At 42.2% G+C, this 21,146-nt stretch overlaps 1 protein-coding gene across 5 annotated transcripts in view; it reads left to right on the plus strand.

Moving 5' to 3' along the window:
• ERBB4 (erb-b2 receptor tyrosine kinase 4) overlaps nucleotides 1-21,146 on the plus strand; it is a 580,318-nt gene that overhangs the window by 368,091 nt on the left and 191,081 nt on the right. For all 5 annotated transcript variants that reach the window (XM_032114089.1, XM_032114092.1, XM_032114088.1 and 2 more), the window contains exon 4: nucleotides 16,588-16,722. In XM_032114089.1, the coding sequence (XP_031969980.1) occupies nucleotides 16,588-16,722 (135 nt within the window). The remainder of the gene's footprint in view (nucleotides 1-16,587; nucleotides 16,723-21,146) is intronic.

Consider the following 21,146-nt stretch of genomic DNA (forward strand, 5'->3'; position numbering starts at 1 on the left):
TTGATATAAATAAACCAAGGAAAATTGTAACAATTGATTTGAAAGACTTCTAAGGTGTCATATTTGATTTACATATTTGATAGAGGGCGTGGGCTTACATCCTTTGGACAATATACTTTTAGCAGAGCTTACGACATTTTGGGTTGTGGGGGTTTTTTGAGCAGTGGTATTTACTCTTGGAATAAAGCAGAGCACAAAATCGTTCATACAGCCAGGAACTGATCCAACAATCTATGAAGGTAGCAACACTGGCATGTGTAAGTGCATTTCATCCAGTCCTTTTGTTACAGCAATAGTGACATCTTAAACTGGAGAGGTTTTGGCAGAAGCTCCCAAGCACTGGGTGTTTCTTTATTTTGTTGTTATTTCTCCATTTGTTTTTAATGACAACCTCTGGCACTTTGACAGATGCCTTCTGTTTGCTACTCCAGAGAGCAGGCATGGCCCCTGAGAGCTTGGCAAGACAAGAAAGGGGGTATGTGACAGGTGCTAGAGCAAAGGACATCATATCTGTACCGAGGTTATCTCTACAATATGAATCCCTTAGAGAAGTAAAGCTTTGGAAAAGACCCCTTGCCTGACTTAACCAAAAATGGGCATTCAAGCCCATGCCAGAGGCTGTTGTCCTAAATAAACTAGTGCTTGTGTCTTCTCACGTCATTTTCCATTCCCAACAACTTTTAAATTAGGTTCAATCTATTTATATTTTTTTTCCCCCTTGCTTAGACTTTTTAGAGGAATGATTTTTCATTCTTCTCACACAGCTGAGTTGGAAATGGACTTTTGAAGGATGATGGTCCTGTCAGTGATGGAGAAATATGGAGTGTCAGAGTATGATGAAATATCTTCCAGTTACTCTGGCTTTCTCTGTGGGAAGCTGGCTATCAGCCAATTGCAGTAAGCCCTGGAATATTCCCTAATGAGTGAAAGCTCCCACCCCTGAGAAGAGGCAGCAGGGTAGCACATCAGCAGGTGTGGCTTAAAATCTGTCAGAAATGAAAATACTGTGTGCTTCTGTAGGATTGGGGGTGTGCAGAGTGGTCAGGAAAGAGAATTTGAATTCACTGAGAAGAGGGGACACTTTACAGTGACCTCATTTTGAAATCTAACCCCACCAGTGCATTCTCCATCTTCCCCAAATCTGAGTGGTTCTGAAATTCTGGATTGCCAACTGATTGCCACTAAATAGTCAGCAACGGCTTTTAGGGAGAGGCAGCTGAAATTTTCTGTAAGTTTCGTGTCCCATAAACTTGCAAACTCTCTGGGATTGATCATCTGGCATTTCAACTTCTGTGTGTATACAGAGATGAAATGCCTATAAAAAGAGCCACTTTTAGTAAAGTGAAACAAACTGAAATCCAAAGAAACCAACTCTTTTGTGGTATAATAACATGCCACCTAGGCCCTTTCTAGGTTTTTCTCCTTGATTATAGGTGTTAGCTGCTTCATTAATTTAATTGTATCAATCAAGTACTTTTCCAGTTCCTAATTGCCAGGCTGGGAGCTGATAACTAAGTTATCTTGGCTAAGAAACCGTTCAGGAATGACAGTTATTTGGGTATTAATTAAAATTTTTCTAAAGGCCTTGATTATTTTAAAATTCACATGAGTCTTGTATTTTTATTTGCCTTTTGGAGCATTTGATTGGCCTTTAATGGGTCACTTCATTTTGTACTAGTAAGTAATATATTAATAATATATGTAAGCACTGATTTTCAGCAAATAAGAAGTTCAGTAGTGATAGAAATATTTTCAAGTTACCCAGGATTATTTTATATTTGTTTCAAATGAAAATATTTTAAAGAGCAATTCAGTCAAATTAACACAACAGGTATTTCTGCAGAAGGTGATGATAAAACTGTTGCAGTAGAGTTAAATCTAGTTGTTATTTGAAGGATGTGGTGGCTGCTTGTGCTGCTCATGGTATTAATTGTTGGTTCTTGGTGGAAACTCTCATAGGCCAAAGTAAGAGAGACATTTCAGGTCATCCACATGGATTTTTCTGGTTTTAAGTGATACACAAGGAATTCACATGTGCAAACAATCACAGCAAATACATGAAAACATTTGAGAGCAACAGCAAAACATGTTTGTAGTCTTTGAGAAATCTCACTTGCATGGAGAGTGAAGAAACTCAAAGCCTAGAGTTAATTTTTCACTGCAAGTTTCACCCCTTACATATTACACCTATTTGGCACCACCAAAAGCCACACTCAGGCCAAAATATTGACTGTAATAATTTGCATAATTAGGCCAGGCTTTGGTTGTTAGTACAATACCATGTAAAAAAGACTGGATGTGTTTTATTTAGAAGGATGCTGACACATACACAGGGTTTTCTAGCAATTCATCAGTTCCAAGCACAAGGTTAATTACACAATGTATCAACAAACAAACAAACAGAAACTTCTCAAGTCAGTACATCTTTCTGCAAATCCAGAACCAAAAGCTAGACTCTTCTCTCTTTAATATGCATTTTTCAAACAGTGAGAGAGAAGCACAGAAAAAGTTCATGTTAACATCCCATCCCGTTTCTGCCACGCCTCCTCTCTGACCCAACAGGCTCTTCACAAGAGCCAGGCACTGTAATCACCCTGAGTAAAGCTTGGCATGACCCTCAGCCAGGGGAAGCACATGAAAGCTCTCAGGGCACGTCTGCTTTTTAGTTCAATGTCTTGTTTGCTCAGGCAAAGAGTATTGGATATTTATGAAGAGTTCAAAATTACTGGAAAAAATTCTGAGGGAAAGAACAGCATGCTTTTTGTATCCCTTATTTATAGAGCCCTATCTACTCTCCAGCTTCTCTGCATCCAGGATACTTGCATTGAATTAATTTCTGAGCTAGGTATTACTGGAGGAATAATAATAACAATAATAATAATAATAATAATAAAGCGTAGTGCACCTCAGAGGGAAAAAAAAATCATCTTGAAGTTGCCTGTATGGAACATAGTTCTGTATTTTGTGAGATAATGGCACATGCTGCTGATAAGCAAAACTTCCCTCCATCAGTGGGATGTGGGTTTATCATTTTCTGATAGGCGCAGTTGGTTGTGTATCTGTGTTCATAGCTGATTGATAGCCTATATAAAAGCTGTACCAAGGGAAATGCTTTTGCCTATGGTGGCTTCTTCTTTATTGGATTTTTAAGATACAAATTTAATAAATCTCAGTTTTAATTAACAAAGTAAATATAAAACTGAGTTATGGGTTTAAAGGTAAAATTTGCAGGAACCCCATGACTGCACAGAAGATCAGATTTTTTTTCAGCCTTGAGACATATTTAGTCTTCTGTTTGTTCTTGTCTGGCAGAAACATTTCATATGCTAGGAAAGGTTAATTGTTTCTGAAAAGGAATCAAAATCACTGAAGAAAAAAATCCTTAATTTTTAATTATAAGTGGTTGTTTATTATCATAAGGTTGTTCTCCTGTGTATTTGATGGGTGGCCATATTCTTCCTCTGTCTTATTGTAAAAGAGTACAATGGGGTTTTATGGGGCTTTTTTCTTAACTGAGATTTCTTTAGATCCCTCTGAGTCCCTAATATGCATCTGGCAGATTTAATTTAAATTTACAGTGAGGGTGCTGCTGTGGCCTGCTGGCACTGCTGTGCTCAGGAGAAGCAGCTGGTGTCTGGTGCTTGCATTCCTCTGCTGAACCAGCTATCATCTCTGTGTCAGAGTTAGGCAGCTAAACTCAAAGTTCAGGTTCAGACCTGCTTGGACTTAAGCACCTCTTCCATAACTCAGGAGCAGGTGCAGAAGAGCAACTGCAAGAGAGGTGTCAGCACCTGTGGCACGGTCTGTTGGATCCTGGCGATGCTGCCAGGGCACTCTTAGAGCTGCCCAGAGATAATATTTCACATCCCAGACTGGTGAAAGTGTGAATCCAGAGATCTCAGAGTAGCTTCTGGAGCCCTGGGCACTTTGTCCCTCTTGTGCCAAGTGCTGGCATGCAGTCAAGGCCATTTTCTCCTTTGTTCACATTACGGGAAGGGGCAAGGCTGGAGCTGGCTCGGGCTGAGCTGACACTCCTGCCGGTGGAAGGGCTTGAGGCAGGGAGAGGAGCCTGAGCTGAGCTTGCTTGTCCAAATTCTTGCTGTCACCCAATTCTTCTTCCCCAGTGAACCAGCCTAGCCCTTCCCAGACATTTTGACACAAGGCAAAGTCACAGGAGAGATGCATACTGTGGGAGATGATGCTTTTCTGCTCTTGCGCGTCCTCAGCTGGGGCCCTGCTTTGGTTGAGACCTGTGCTAGGCCTGAGCACTGGCCCCATCCCAATGAAAGTGCTGCTTCTCTAACCTTGGGAAAGGCAGAGGAGGAATAGTGCTTCTTATTTGCAAAAATTCCTCAGCACTCCTAAGCTCCCCTGGAAGTACCTGGCAGCTTTTGGGTGAAAAATAGCCAAACATCTAAAAACTGTAGAGCAGAGCTGGCAACACACAGGCACCCTGTGCAGTGCCCCAGTGGGAGTTTTGCTGAACCATTGAGGGGTATTAAGCTGGAAGGGTTAGAAGGGTTAGCTTTGCTTTCAAAAAAAAAGTGTCTTACAAACGCCCAAACTTGTAATTAAGTCCTTAATTACCAGGATGGGTTTTAAGTGGATGTTGGTCCAATTCATGTGAGAGTATGAGCTCTTTCCAAAATGCACATGTACCAGCACCATCGTTTCCAGAGATCACTCAGACAAAATGAGGAGACAGCTTTTAAGAAGGTGTGGGGAGGGTGATTTGGTAGCCTTTTTATTTTCTTCTCCTGTCACTGTGTTCATGGAATTGATTATTTTCTCTGAGCACCCACCGAGGTGCTCAGCGTGTGTGGGACTGTGTCTGGGAGACTGGCTGGTAAATCTGACAGGCTTTTTATTATCTTTATTTTCATTTAAACATTGGCATCACTTCTCATTGCTTTCTATTGGCTGTAATTAAAGATCCTGTGGAATTAAGAAGCATTAAATTCCTTGAGATTTCAGCCTTGGGAATTTGCCCAGAGGCACACAGCTTACAGGCCTTCACCAAGCTTCACTTTCCTGGAGTCTCCTCCCCCTCCCCTGCTTTATCCAAGCCTTTGTAAAAAGGAACCATCTTTTCAGTTTTTCTAATTAATTGCTCTTGCCAGCCAACAGATGTTTTGTAGCCTTTGAAGACCAGGCATAGTCAGGTTTATAACTTCTGTAGCCTTACACTGCCTATGCAATTTGAACAAGGACACCTGAAGCTCAAGAGAAAGACAGGTTATTAAAGACAGATAAAGAGTTACTATAATTCAAGAACACCATCCCTCCCTGTATTGGATTGGATGAATATTCCCATCCCTTTACCAACATTTTTTTAAGTTCTGGGCATGGTGCTTCGTGGCCTCAGAATGAAATTATCATTCAGGAGATCTAGTAGAATTATTTATTTGTTTATAATTTTTGATCTTAAAAGCCGCGGTAAGAGAAGCCATAAAGGTAACTTTGGGCAGTGCAGGGGAAGAGATTCAGGTGAGAACCTGACTTAGCTGAGCCCTGAGGCTGGGAGACGAGTTGCTTTGGTTCCCCCTCAGTGACTCTGCTCACACCCTGTGGGCTGTTTAACTGTTTTCACTCTCTTGTGTAGGGATATTTGGGAAGGCCTTTGGCAAAAAAATTACCAAGAATTGTTCTTATTGCTAAGGATAGCAGTTAGTACAGCAGATTTGGTGGGTCAGGGCACTTGATCTTCCCTCCTGTTGTCTACATTATTAAAAATGATCTCACTGAAACAAACACCATCAATCAGTGCCAGCTGCAGTTTAGCAGGAGTGTAGGCAAGGACAAACCACACATTTGCTGCCTGCAGAAAGAAAGTGTTTGGGCTGGTTTAACTGCAGTAAAACACTGGAAGCAAACTGATCCTTTTGCCAGGAAGAATATATATTCTGCTATCAAATATGACCAGGAGGGCAACCCACACTCCTGGATACAGAGCAGGAATGGGTCAGAAAATGCCACTACTGAGAGCTGGTATGTCCTGTTAGCAGAGACATAGATCTCACTGCAGTTTTACTTCCATGTCACAACAGGCCACAGCATCTCTCCTGATCTACTGCAGCATCACTGAGAGCAGTTTGGGTTCACTGCAATTCCTCTGCTGGGGGAAGAAAGGAGTGTCTTGGGAGAATGTTTGTAACCATCAAAATATTGATGGAAGGAAAGAAAGAAGAGGGTTTTCATTGTTGCTTTTAAAAAGACAGAACGGAGGGTGAGATGTTGCTAAAATTAGGATTGATGGAAGATGAGAAGGGCTCCTATTTAAGAGCAGGCAGAAGAACTAGGGAACACTTGAGGAGAGTGATGGTGGTCTTAAAACAGTGAATGAACTCAACCTGAACTATCTCTTCTGCTTAGGACTTTGTCACCCATTGCTTTAGCTCCCTGTATCCAAAGGGCTTATTTTGGCATTAATTCACATGTGCTTATTTGCCTCACCTGAGTATCTGGTTGAAGGTTAATAGTTTAAAGAAAATTGGCCAGAATTCTGGATTTCTTTTACATAGCAGCCACATTTTAGTGGCTTCACTATTACATTAGGACAGATGCACAGAAAATGGCCATAATAAGGTCAGAAAGGTGTGGTCAAATATGACTATCCCAGAGAGCATGTGAGCTTGGGGGATGGAGAACTGTTACCAGGACCGGTTACCTGTGTTACCACAGGGTCTGTGGCTCAGCAGCATGGACAGGCTCCCTGACACCCCATCAGATCTGAAACCTGTTTGAAATGTGCATTCAAAAGCAAGAAGCAGGACTGACAGTGACCTCTTAGCAATTATAGCAGTTAAAGGGGAAAAAATAGGAGTTGGGCTAGTAGAGGCTCAGACCTTCTCAAACGCATGAACTTAAAAAGAAGGCCTTACTGATTACTGTGATTAACATGCATGTTCCTCAGTTTACAGGCCTTCTTTTGGTTATCTGGCTGTTCCCAGACTCAGCACTGGGAGGACAGGTGCAATCCAAGGTCTTACAAATTGTAGGAGCCAAGGAAGAGTCCCTCCAGAGTCGTCTGTGCAGGAGGAGGATTTTCATGTCATTTGCCCAGTTTCAGCACAGGGGAGCCAGGGAATGCAGCGGCACTTCCTACCTCTGACAAATTTCAATTAAAATTCCTCTTTGAAGAGTTGGCACTGTATCTCAGGAGAGGTTAACAGCGTGGCATAGAAATGTGAGAGCATACTTGAACAGATCCCATCCAGAAATTTTAAGCTCAGCAGACACAGACTCCCCTTTCGAGCCCAGAGAAAAGATTAGTTGGGTTATGCAATTGCTGGAGCTGGCATAAAACCAGCTGCATGCCAATTACCAGCCTGAATGCAAATACTTGTACTAAAACTCAGGATGCAGCTGGACGTGGGTTTGGGCACCCTTCCAGGATTATTCCAAGCCACATTATGACAGTTTTGAAAGAGAAGGGCTCTATGGAGCCAGTAATTTTTTACAGCCTTTCAGAAAATGGAGTAAAGTACCACTACATCCAGATCTTGACTATTTTTTTCAGAGAGAAGGAATTTCTGCATGTTGATGCCAATCAGGATGTACTTGAGGCACTTGCACTGATGACAGAAGGCCATCAGTCTGTTTGCCAAGTTTAAGGCCTGAGTGCCAGATGTGCCTGGGATAGAAAGCAGCCTGCTTGGTTTGTCAGGGGCTGTATGAAAAGAGTTGGAAAGTACACCACCAGATAATGCCAGAGCTGAAGCTCCTGGGGGGACTGCAGGGAAGTCCTGCTGCATTCAGATGCCCCTGGCCCTGCTGAGGTTTCTGTTCCTACTGCCGCTTGACTTCCCTGTGGAAGGCAGGCCTGGATGCAGCAGAAATGCCAGACAAACTGCCATGCAGAATTTAGTCTCATAGAAAGAGCTGATGCCAGGAGAACAGGGACATGGCAGTCTCACAGTTACGTATCTCAGCTGATGGAAGGGATAAACTGAGAGCTGCCACCAGCATACATGAAACATTACACAATCATTTGATCAAATTATTATATAGCATATGTCCTGACAAGGAGAGGCTTTTAAAATGCTTGGGTCTGTCTTGGCAACAGAAAAGTGAATCAGTCAAAGAATGCAGCCTCATCCTGGCTGAAGAAATGAGATGAATATCCTGTGAGGAGAAAATTTTGTGAAAACAAAGAAGGGGAAGAAATAAAAGCAAGTTCTCTCAGTGCCATTTCTCAAATTTGGCCCACAGAGATGATGTGAAATGTAAGATAGTCTTCAGAAGAGAGGTGGTTTCTTTATGAGTTCTGTTTGGCTCAATGGACCTCGTAGCTATTACGTGAACCCGAACATGAGTTGCCACTTTTGCTGTCCTAGAGTAGGACTCTCTCTCCACTGCTTCCCCATATTTCTTCAGATTCCCTTGAATGTTATCTGCCTGCCCTTGACATCAGGGAAGGCAGGAGGTAGGGTGAGCCCATGTTGGAGCAGAGGGACAGTAAGGTTTAGGTTCCTGTGTCTTACACCAGAGCTCTGAGTGGCAGAACAGCGGGTCAGAGGTGGAGGAGGATGGCTGAAGGATGCCTCTGCAGTCTTACTCCCTGGAAACCTTGACTGGTGGCTCACTGAAGAGTTTGTGGAGGAATCTGCAGCCGGTGGAAATGACGTGGAGGCACTAGGAAGCTCTGCTGGTAGTAACTCATGTTGTTGTAGGGCCAGCAAGTAAACACACTGCCCCTCAGGAGCAGAAGCCCCTCACCTGGAGAAACATTTCAATCACAGCAAAAGCCCTGGAGAAGTTATGAGGAAAAATGAACGTGAAACAATGGTGGTGAGTCAAGAAGGGCGGCTTGGTTGTGTGTCAGCTGATCAGTGTGACACTATAGGGCATAGGTAGCATTTCAAGAGGGCACACAAACTGACACCAAGGTCTGCTCAGCCTTCACTGAACAAATTTGGAGGGTGCCTGATGCAGAAAACAAGGGTCATGTTGTGAAAGACACAGGCAAGGCAAGCGCTGATACAGCTGCTTTGGGTCATTACACCAGATTATGTCTGATAGGATGCTCACTGTTAAAGATAACCAGACAGCAGAAAAAAATTCCGGTACTGGGGTATCCGTCAGAGCCTCCAGGCTTCCTGGAGCCTGCTGGGACACCAAGGAGACTTTGCCCTGTTGGTGCACCCGCTGAACAACACATCACCACCCCTTCTGCTCCTTTTGTGAACAGGGCAGAGGAAAGATGATTTGGTTTGAATTCAGAAGGTTTTAATCATGCTTGAATACTCAGATGTCCACAGCTGAAATCCATACTCAGAGGTGTGTTTTCTTGAACAACTGGAAGGTAAGCACTGCCCAGGAGTGGTGTGTCATCAAAGGACTCTGAAGAGGCACACACCAGTAGCCTGCAGAACCAGCTCACCTCATCATGAGTGTGCTCCTGTAACTGGGACACAGGTACCCCCATCAGGGAGGTCTGGGACACCTGAGGATCAAGTCATGGTTGCTGTGAATGAAATGAGTGCTCATTCCTGGCTGTTGGCATATTGCTGCTCTTACTGAGCTCAAGAATGTCTTCTGGGGTGAGCCAGTGATGTGTCACTCTCTCCCTAGACAGTAATTTGAAACTCATCACTGATTCACTGCAGTGACTTAAATGAATACAATTTTCTTTTTGCTACCAAAAATCAGAAGATTGAAGGGCAGCAGTTTTTTCATTCATCTTAGTCCAGGTGTCCCCTTTGCACGAAATGGGGGACAGTGACAGTGACATAGGTTCTGTATTTCAAATACTGGAGCATTTCTTTATACATGCACGTGACGTGCTTTTTAAATATCTTCCAGGTGGGCGTTTTGTATCATCAAATGCTTACCAGTAGATAAAAGTTTAAAATTAAGTATACTTTCATAAAAATTGAGAGAATGGATTGCTAATGGAGTGTTGTGAGTACTATGGTAGTAGATGATTAATAATTGTAGAAGGACAAAATAATTTGGTTTGAAAAGAGTATCTGGAGGTCATCTGGTCCAATCTTCTGCTAAGATCAAGGTAACTTCAGACAAGGATCAGTTTGTGCATTGCTTATTAGAATCTCTAGAGATGGAGATAGCACCAATTCTCTTTCTGGGAACAATATTTTTCTGAACTCTAATCAGAGTTTCCCATGTTGCAGCTGGTGCCTGTTGCCTCTCGTCCTTCGGCACTTCTGAGAAGAGTCTGTGTTCCTCTATAGTCTTCCTTTAGGTAGAGACAGGCTGCAATTAGAGGTCCCCCCTCTCCAGTCATCATTTCTTTAGGCTTGTTCTGCCTCTTACCTTGACTTGGAGAAACACACAGGAAGCCCCTTGGATTGTTCCAGTTGTAAGGTTTATATCTGTTAATGTACCTGTCAACCCCATGAATTATATTGAGTAAACAGTAACTCAAGGCACTTGGCTTCTAACACCAGGTTCAGAATTTGACTGGACAAAGGGAGGCAATTAGCATCTCGTCCTGAAAATTAATATCCCTGTAACAGAGCCAATATATTACAGGAAAGCTCCTCACCTGCAAAGTCAACAGGGTCAAACAGCTTTTCAAAAGCTTATGGTGGGAAAAGAATGAGGTGGGTAAAGCTGTAAACTGGTAGTGCTGTTCCTGCAGTTACCATCTGCAAAGGAAATGGCAGAGCTGGGGCTGGTCAGACAGTGTTTTGTCTGCCTGGTTATTTAACATCAAGGACATGTAATGCTGATGGCAGGGGTGTGGTTAACAAAAGTAACCTTGATTTGAATCTCCCTCATCAAAGCAGCGTAATTATTACAGAGCAGAAAGCCTACACCAGAGTGGAGGGGAAGGGAATGATTTAAATGTAAACCTGGGCCTGGGTACTTCAGAGAATCAAGATCCAGGTAGGCAGAAGCTGCTGTGGTCACTGGAAGGTGGTTTAAATGGAGAAACCACTCAGATCAGTGAATCTAGCAGGATTAGAGACAGAGACCATTTCCTTTAGCACAAGCCAAGTGTATTGAGTAAAAAAGCCAATTACCCTTCAGAGCAGGACTGTTTCTGAGGAGCAGAAGCACATCTTAAACTGAGTTCACACCCAAGTGTTTTCTTCCATTTGGATGGGTGGAGGGGTTTTGTGTTTCTCGTTGGGTTCAGCTGTTGCTACTCTCTTCTGTAGTATTTTGGATCACTTTGTCCATGCACAGAACCCTCTGGGGCCATGTGTCTGCATCTTGTGCCCAGTGGCCTCAGGGTGCAGGGTGAAATGGTGTCCAGTAGCCTGATGCAGACTTGCACACACATACAGGCATTTCCCAAAGAAAAAGGTGATCATGGAACAAACCTTGTAACTCTAGGGTGTTCATCCCAAAGGGCTGGATATTTTGCAGCATTTTTTCCTTTTACAGCGTTAATCTGGTAAATGATTTGGTGTCTTACTTTAATATGGCCATGAGAAGGAAGAATTCAAGGCATGCACAGACAGAGGAATAATCCAAGTACAAATGTGTACTCTGGCTGAACCTGTTCATGAAACAGATATTCCCTTTGGGGAGATGGCTAAAAAAGAGTGGCCCAGAGCCTGTTGTCCTCTAATGAAGTAGCTGAATGGTTGCAAGAACCCTGTGAGCCTCTCTTCACACATCTCTGTGGTGATGAGAGTACCCCATCCAACTCAGTGAAAGGTAATCAAACGATACATTTTTACTTAAGCAGCAAAAGAAGGGGCTAGAATTAGAAGATTTATGCTCAGGTTCTACAACTCAATGTTTGTAGTTATTGAGCAGTTGGAAGTACAAACCCACAGGCTGCACATAACACTGATTGCTTTTGATAGAAAAAAAGAATATCTTGCTGTTACCATCAAGCCTTGAAACTGACTTCCAGCTAATGACCCAAATAAACTGTACTTGAAATTGTGTAATTAAGATCGAAGGCTGTCTGGGGCTTCTAGTTGGGACACAGATTCCACATCCATGAGCTTTTGAGTGTGGTCATTGAGCTGAAATGGAGAAGGTTAAAACTCTCATTTTCATTACCAAACTCCCCCCATCTCGCAATACAAATGTGACATTTCAATTTTGCACAGTCCAACTCTTCTTAAATCATCTGTATAAAAACTTCAGATCTTGATTGATGATGGATGAGCTATTGTCTCCTAAAGCACCCAGTTCTCATTACCCTTTAAGACAGAGCTAATTAATGATGGACCTGAAGTGCTTTCCCAGTGGGTCATCAGCAGTGAACTGTGCTGAGGGATCAAAAGACTTGGTTTGGCATGAAATTTCCAGGCCAAAGCTGTTTTCAGATAATTTATTCAGCATCTTGGGTTAAATAGGAGAAGAGATCTCCGTCACTGGGGTGCTTATGGTGAAGATGCAGCACTGTCAACCTGCAAAGGTGCTTCAGCTCTAGTGAAGCTGACCTTGGAAATTCAGGTGTCGTCAACATGTGTTATATAATACATACATGCAGGATATACCTGTATGTGGTGTGGTGTAAAAGACAGCTGCTTCCTTCACAGCCAGTCAGCTGGAAAGGTGTGAGATATATTCTGGTTTGCTTTTGAAGTGGTTAGAGTGGACATGCCCCACAGTTTTTCCTAATTAACTCCCTCCCCTTTCCCTGCCCACTTCAGAGCTAGTTCTTTTCCCTCTCACCATGCCATCTTCGAGTTCATCGTGCCAGCTGGTTTTGTATCACCAGAGAAGAGCTTTTAATTTGCAACCTTGAATAGCAATAGCCGTTTTATAACCAATTCTGTAACAATTTTGGAAACAGATTCTAGAGCTAAATAGACGTTTACAACCCCCACTGCATATAAACATACATGAGTAACTTTCACTCCAGGATACATTACAGAATGAGAACGTGTTTTGCCAATTTAACCCACATTAGAAATTGAATAGCAGACCATGAGGGATTACACTGTACACAAAAAAATGTCAGCTCAATAAAATGCCCTTTTAACAGATGGAAGAAAAGTAGTTTCCCTTTCTGGTCTAAGCAGACACTGCCCTTGCAGAGCCAGGGTCCCTTTGCCTTATTTGCAAGATCGTATCCTTCAGGTGGCTGATAATGTGTTTTCAGTGACCCCAATCAGACTCTGAGTACCTTTTTGGACTTGGCAGACTAAGTATGAACCATGTGTGATGTACATGTCTGTGTTCCTGGCCCTTTAGTGTGAGGTGCTTGTGTTTCTTGGTTGCCAGAGACCTGTATGTTTCCATTTCTCCTGTTAGTATTGTATGATAGGTTACCACAGTCTGTGGGAATGATTCACTAGGCTAATGAAAGCAAGAAAATAGCAGCTATAACAACAGATAACACATTTCTGATTTAGCTTCCTGAGTAAATAACCATTTAAGAGAATTTTAATAATATGCAGATGTAAGTTCCCCACAATAATTTGACAGTAATAAGCAAAATAATCACAGAAGTCAGTGGCAAGGACACATGCTGATTTATTTTCATATAACTTTGGTTGCAGAATTATACTGCTTTTAGACCAGTAGAGTAGTTACAATAAGGAAGATGATAAGATTTGTCATTCTCTTCAGAATCAAGTGACAAAAGCCCTTGGTGCTACTCCTTTGCTCAGGGCACGGGCTGCAGCCCTGGTGCCAAAATGTGAGATCGTGGTACTCTAAAGTGGGACACCTCCCAGAGAGATGTCCAAAGCTGTCTGGCACCTCTAGGAACTCTTATCCCAGAGAAAGCAAGGGGGTCTTGGGCTTCAAAATCCCCTTTTGTACCTTGATGTCCCTGAGCAGGGTGGAAGCCCAAGGATAGCACTTGCTGCTAGCGGAGTCATACTTGGATTAACAGTTTTCCAATGTCACAAAAAATTGTTTTAGAAGCCAAAAATACTCACCCTCAAATGGTATTTAAAATATGTTTGAGCAGGTTTGGGGATTCTTTGTCTGGAACTGGCTTCTTTGTTCACAAATTCGCTCAGGGACTTGGCATTCTCTCTTCTGCTCCAGCATTGGAAAGAGTTTAGCAAAGAGGCACCTCAGGTGTTGCACACATGAGAAGAAACCTCCTTTTGCCTGGCTTCCATTGCTAGCTCACCTGCACAGGCAGAGATCCTGCCTTTCTCTTCCTGTTCATTGTTTAACTTTATCTCTCACTTTCAGGGCTGTAAATTAAAATGAGATGATGACTTTATGATGATGAGTTCATTTTACAGCAGCTCTATTGTATATTGATTACAGTTGTGCTTCATTTGCTTAACATGTAACAGGGTTTATTAGCTCTTCCCAGGCATTGTTCTTGCTAAGAGAGGGCAAAGAAGTGCAAAATGCATTTTGAGTTTAAGTCAGTGAAGCCAATGCATCTGTGCTGATTTACACATGTTGAGGACTTGGTGTAAAGAAAAGTAGATAGCAGGTTGGATTGGGAAGGTGGAGTGGAAATGAGTCTGGGTCCCAGAGAGCAGGGAGAGTCAAATACAAGTGCTCTAAAGATTATACTAAACTCTGAACTCTGTTTTACTTAATATCGACAAGAGCCCACCTTTGATATTACTCAGGTTTATTTGCACCTCAGCACGTCAGTAACCTGGAAACTTTAATTCTGTCACCAGTGAAAAATGGTGCAGTGCAGGGCAAATGAAGGTACTGTATCCCATTTTTGGGAAAAAGCAGCAGAAACAGCACTTGCTATTCAGTGATAAGGCAAGTCAGAGCATTTTTTGTGGTTACTTTTAGTAAATCACTGTGGGAGGTGTTGGCTTCCCTGAAGTATAGCTTTCTGGTTACCTTTATGCTGAAAAAAAGTTCTTCTCCACAAACTGAAACTATTAAAATTACTTTTAGTTTGAGGTCCTGCTATACAAGAATGCATCGAAGTTCCTAGCAGGAAAGAAACTTGGATAGGTATTGTCATGAGAGGATGCTCTGAAACCCAGAAATTATGCCAGTTCAGTGTGCCAACTGATAGAGGAACTATGTAGAATTGTGTGTGTGTTTAAGAAGCTATAAATGCAGATTTTACAGGTTTTTTAATTGTTTTTATGTTATCTTTAATCAAAATCTGGGCCATAATGGATTAGGTAATCCGGTGTAGCTGGGACAACACAGAGAAATGATCACTAATCATGATTTCGGGTGTTCTTCTTTGAAGTCCCCCTTTCTCCCCAGAGCAAAATTGTTAACAGATGATGTATGGTTTTTTTCTGTGATCATAAGACTATCATACAGACAGATCATTGCTATATGTCTAATCTGGACTCTTTTTCTGTGTAAGATTATTATCACTGTTTTCATTTATAAGCCCCTTTTCAATGAAAAGCCAAGCTTTTAAACCAGAGGTTTCTAAGAAACACTAATACTGATTAATATGGCAGAAAGATGTATTTACAGATGATCCTTTATTTAATACATTCCTTGATTGGGGGCTGCCTCATTTACATGCTGTGGCCTGTAAACCCTGAAATTTAGAAAAGAAATAAAATGCAGTAATTGTTGCTTGGTGTGTGTAAATGTTTGCATTGCCACTACAGCTTTTAAAGGTTTTCCTGGCGTATGAGGACTATCAGACCACCTTAATCATTGCTGCTACCACAGTCAGGAATTACTCTCCATGTCTCTGTGAGAAATGTGGCACTCTTGGCTCTATAGCAGCACTTAATGCCATTCCGAGGTGCCATTAGTAAGTGACCTTCAACATTCCTCTGCTGAGGCTTGAATCTCTGACACTGAAGGTTTTAGACTCGTAGATGCTGTTAACTTTCATGAAAGTCACATGCATTTTCTCCTGCTTTGGAAATAAAAGAGACAGGTTAAGTAGAGGAATTGTGAATTTGAACAAGAGTTTAGAGGGTGAAAAAAAAAATTTTTGCTCCAGAGGAAACCCTGGTGCTACAACCAACAACTGTAAGATCATTTTCTTGTTGAGACTTGACGAATCAAGTCTTTAGAGACAGGGCAACAAAGTGTTTCTTTTTTCAACAAACTGCTATAAATACAAAAATAAAAAGAAAACCCAAAAAAACACACAAAAGCCCCACAACCTAAGAACCACAAAACTTTCACCTGTTTAAAAACCATCTCCCTTTAACACAAAGCTTCCAGCAAGGCCTGTCAATAGGAGTTTTGGATCATGGTGTTTGAGAATTGGACCATTGCTATGGAGTAGTTGGGTGTTTTGGATGATGGTATTACAGCAGCACAGGCTGCAATTAACATCTTCTCCAGACCTCATGCTGATGGGCCCCTTCTCGTGTCTTGCGGGCTCAGCACAGCATGGTTCTTTATTATAGGTTTTAAGCATTTCTGCAAATTAATTAAATGCAGTATAGTGTGATTGATTGTTTGTGTTCTTAAAGTCAGCTCAGTGTTGAAGGTTGTTTTACCCACAAAATACAGAATTGTTCCATACGTGATCCCACTGGAACAAAAGGTAAACAACTGTGTGTCAGTCTTCGTCAGGTTCCTTCTGCATGTGAATAAAGGGTTCCTGTTTACAAATACTGTGAGCTGCTTGTCCTCCAGTTTTCAGATTATTAAATCAGATTACAGTGAGAAATTTTTTTTTGCATTTAAATTTCATGCCCTCTCTCCAATACACATTTAGCAATAGATTTAATCAGCTGTCTGAAGTCTTACAAGTATTTATTCTCTTGTTCTTCTGCACAGAGATACTGAATGGAGGGGTGTATGTTGGCCAGAACAAATTTCTCTGCTTTGCAGACACCATTCACTGGCAAGACATCGTGCGTAACCCCTGGGCCTCCAACTTCACTCTGGTTCCGACGAATGGCAGCTCAGGATGTAAGTACTGCTTTTATTCTCAGCCTTGTCATCCCCTCAGCATGAAACAGGATAAATATGGCCACAGGTTTTCCCTGATCCTCTGTTACGGAGAATTATATTGGTAAATTTTCCTTTCATTGTTCCCTGCATTTTTCTAAGTTTGTCTACTGCTTGGAGGACCACTTAGTCTGTTCTCAAAAACAGTGTCTGTAGAGGGTATTTGTGAACATCATAGATTCTCTGAATTTTCACTCATCTGCTTTCTCTCTTCTGCATTTTCTTTTTCTTCTTTATTGCTAAAGCCACTGTGGTGCTGCAGAAGCACAGACGTTCTTGTTTGCTTTGCATTTGTTCCTGCTGCTCAGGCTGGTCCTTGAGTCACAACGATCTGTCTCTGTCATCATAATTAGCTGCTGGAGTAATTACGGTACAAGCTTACGGATATTCTGACTTTAGACGAGAAGGGAACCTCAAAGAAATAGTTATCCTGTTGTGTTGTGTGTATATCCCTGAAGAGAGAGAGAGAATTTGCAGAGGATGGGGTGTTCTTCACAATATAACCAGTAATTCTCTGGTTTTTTACTACATTCTCTTTATTTTAATGGTTTCTGTTCCAAACGTGAAATATCTGTGTACCTAGAGTTTCTCTATTTCCCTTCCCTAGAATTGTTCACCTTCAGTGAATCACTCTTATGATTCTTGCAGCAGTAACGAATTGTAGTGAATGGTGGTGACAGGGATACAGAGTGTTTAAGCAAAATATTCTATAATGGACTAAAGTGCATTCAGAATGAATGCTGTGCGATTAAACAGTACCCTTAGGATGTACCAACACTGAAATTCCAAGACAGGCTGGGAAGAAGTTTGTATCAGGTGTCAAAGGTGGCACCACAGCAGATATGTTGTTCTGAGCATTCTGGATATAAGGACATTCTGTATTGCTTTCTACATCTGAAGGTGTCCCTTGAGGATGTGTAAATGACTGATGGCCTCTCTAGCTTTCACTACAGCCAAGAAACAATTCATTTCTTCTGTTGTGTGCTGGGAACTCAGGGGAAAAAAAAAAACTTGAGACTCTGGGTAGGGACCATTTGATGAGTCCCAATAATTTCTAAGCAGCAACTTGTTTTTAACTAGGTGCTTTTTTTTTGTGGTGTAATAGATTTTATAGAAGGCTGACTTGCTCATCTGCTCCCCTTAATACCAGAGCACAGGTACTTGAGATAAGGCTTTCTCCAGGAGCCTGCCAAGCTGCACTGCTCCTCGACGTCCCAGCTCCTGAGCTGAGCCTCATCACTTCTGCCTTCTGGCTGGAAACCTGACATAGTTGTAATGTAGCCAACTCTCTTATTTGCATTTTAAAAACCCTCATCACTGCTGATCATCAGTTCTAGGCAGAACTGATGAAACCTTTGAAGGTGAGGGAATGCCTGTACACTTTTATGAGTCATTACTTCAAGAAAAAGACTTGGTTCTTACTCTGTTTTGTTCTGTTATTGGGTTTTCTTTTAACCTTTCCCAGTTCTTCAAGACAAATGCTTCTGCTCTTTTAAAAAAGCAGCCAGCCTCAATACTATCTTTTTGAGCTAACAGAAGCTTTACTTGTGACTCCAGAGGAACTGTAACAAGATCCATTCTGAGTGCTTTTAGAATCACACCCTGAAAGCAAAGAAGGCAAATATTAGCTCCCACACACAGCTAGATGAAAGAACGCCTGTAGCAAAGTCCAGTTTTCTTCAAATGTTTTTTGATTCCTTTTGATTTGTTTTGAAACATAGGGAAGGAATAATTTGTGCTTTGCCATATGCGCTTGATAAATAAGATAAACAGCATTATTTCAATGATGATTGAGAGCTATGTACCAAGGCAGCTTCATTAAGATAGCCACCCAAATTTTACTCTATTTTTCTTTACTTGGGATGAAGCAGTGTGCAACTGGACTTTATTTAATTTAATAATTAATAAATTAATTTAATTTAATAATTCTCCTCTGAGAAACTCAATCCCATCTCAATACAATTCATGAGTCCTGTGAAATTTGATTAAATTAGTTAATCCAAACCATTTCTGTCTTCACAGCTTACATAGGTGAAAATATAAGCCCCATTATACAAAAAGCCAACAAATACTTATAAAGGTCCTAAGACTTTGGATAACAAAGAACTCAGGTACAGAAATCACCATTTAAAATAGCTGGTAATTAAATACCTGTCTGTGTGTGGGTGCATGCATGTACTATGCACACACATAGGACTTGGAGAAATGAGCATTGAATTTTAACCCTGGAAATGGGTGTAGAATGTCATTAAATAAGGTATATGCTTCTCAATTTTGGCTCACATGTCACTTTTCACAACCTGCTAGGGAGCCTGAGTGCTTGCTGTGCCCAACCTTGCTTTTCTCCACTGCTGCAAATGATGCTCAGTGCACTACAAAGTTCTTTTCTCTACAAACTGTGACTCATGCTTTTCTGGATCCAGCACATGCATGTATTTACTGTTTAAGTCTCAGGTGTCTCCTATCCAATGGAAATTTTGGCTAAATCCACTGCAACTACAGAAGTACATGTTGCTTGGCATTACTGAGAATATCCCAATGTCAGAATATTTTAAAAAGAGCTGTTTTACTGTTTATCTAGAAACCTTTGTAGGAGGGAGTGTGAAGCAACCAAATCTGCTGTGTGAAGCTAAGCAAAGTCCATCCTAGCAGTAATTTAGGGAAGTCTGTGGAAGTGTGTGATCCTGTAAGACCTGGCTAGCAGCATCACATGCCATGTTTAGCCATAGCTGGCAGGACTGGAGGGTAGTTTATGCCCCAGGAGTTGTGAGGGCTGTTCCACTGAGAGCACCTCAGTAGTGGTCCCTGGCAGAGAATATTTCCAGGGACAGAGGCTGTGAACTGCCATGAGTGTCAGAATCTGGTACATCATCATTCCAGCAGGAACGGCCTCAAAAACAGTTTGGTGCTTTGGCACCACTGGTGTTGTTTCCAACCATCAGTAGAAGACATAAAACCTCTCCAGAGGTGTCTGCATGTCCAAAAGAGCAAGTGTCCACCCTCAGAGAACCCCCATGCTTGCTGGGCTTTGGCCATGACCAGAGTGACTGCAGCAGGTTGATGTGAATGCAGTGTCACACCAGGCGCACCTGGGCACCAGTGTGTGTGTGAGCTCAGGGCACAGCCTGTCAGGGAGCTGACACTGCAGGTGCCCATGCTGTTCCTTTCCCCAGCCAGCTGGAAAAGCTGATAATGGCCTGACTTCAGGGATAATTGCACTTGAACTTCCCCGGCTGCTCCAATGCAATCAGCAGAGGAGGAAGACAAAAGGGCGGAGTGAAACGAAGATGCTCAGAACTAAAATCAGTCCCCTGCCTCTGTGCCTGTTTCATACCTTGGATCTGCCAATTCTGGCAACTTCCTTCATTCACATCAGTGCTAGACAGAAGAGAATATGACCAATGAACTCTGGGAATAAAGCTCCTCTGATTCCCTTCTTCGCAGGTGTTCGTTGTCACATCGGTGCTAAGGAGCCACTTGAAAAGGCCGTGGTGTCTTAAACCCTGACAGAAATACTGCAGACATGCGAATCCTGAGTGCTGCTTCTCCTTTTTTCTTCAACTTCTGATCAAATGCATGCAGAAAAGCTCGTGTTGGAGGCCTCTGAATGACACGGTGTCACCCTTCAGATGCACAGAGGCGGTGCCTGCCAGTGCAGCACTTGGATAAACAAACCCTGAACCAGGGACCACCCGTGCTTCAGCTCTTCCAGGACACAGCCTCTGTGCTGTGCCATGCTGTGCCTGGCATTTTGACTCACACACTGAAATATTTACTGCTTGCACTGCCTTCCCATACTGGTATCTTGTAGCTGAAGCTTTTGGCATTGGTTGTAATTTGAAAGCAGCCTTCTCTTCTATTTACCTGAATTCCGCACTGCCAGCCTGGGGTTTTAAGCTGAGCACCTTGCAGTGGGAATCTCAAAAGCACTTAACTCTCCAAGGACCTAAATTTTCCCTTTATGTTTACGTTACCGAAATTGTTGCTGCAACGCTGAAAATCTATTTTCTCTCCTTCCAAAAATCAGCCATGAATTCAAGCATTGGCCAAGCATGCTGAAGCCTTGCTTTGCAAGAGCCTATTCCTGTTAGCACATCCACTTTTTGGATTCAGTTCCTTAACAGAAGAGCTGGAGCTCTGCTCTTCAAAGGTAGAAACGCAGGGTGCAGTTCCCAGCAATAGTGCAAGAAATAAAGCAGGAAAAAAGCATTAGGCTTCTTGCCTAAAATGCCTCAAGATTAGTAGAGCCCTCTGAGCAGCTTCTGGGAGAGTCCAGTGAAAATCTGGCTGCTTTGATCTGTGTCTTCAATGTTCTCCTCAGTGTTGTTGTTAGCAGGAACTGGAAGAGCCTCACATTTTGTCAGGTGAGCTCTTTTACAGGATTT

The sequence above is a fragment of the Corvus moneduloides genome, chromosome 7 (assembly GCF_009650955.1).
Source record: "Corvus moneduloides isolate bCorMon1 chromosome 7, bCorMon1.pri, whole genome shotgun sequence".
Taxonomy (NCBI): Eukaryota; Metazoa; Chordata; class Aves; order Passeriformes; family Corvidae; genus Corvus; species Corvus moneduloides.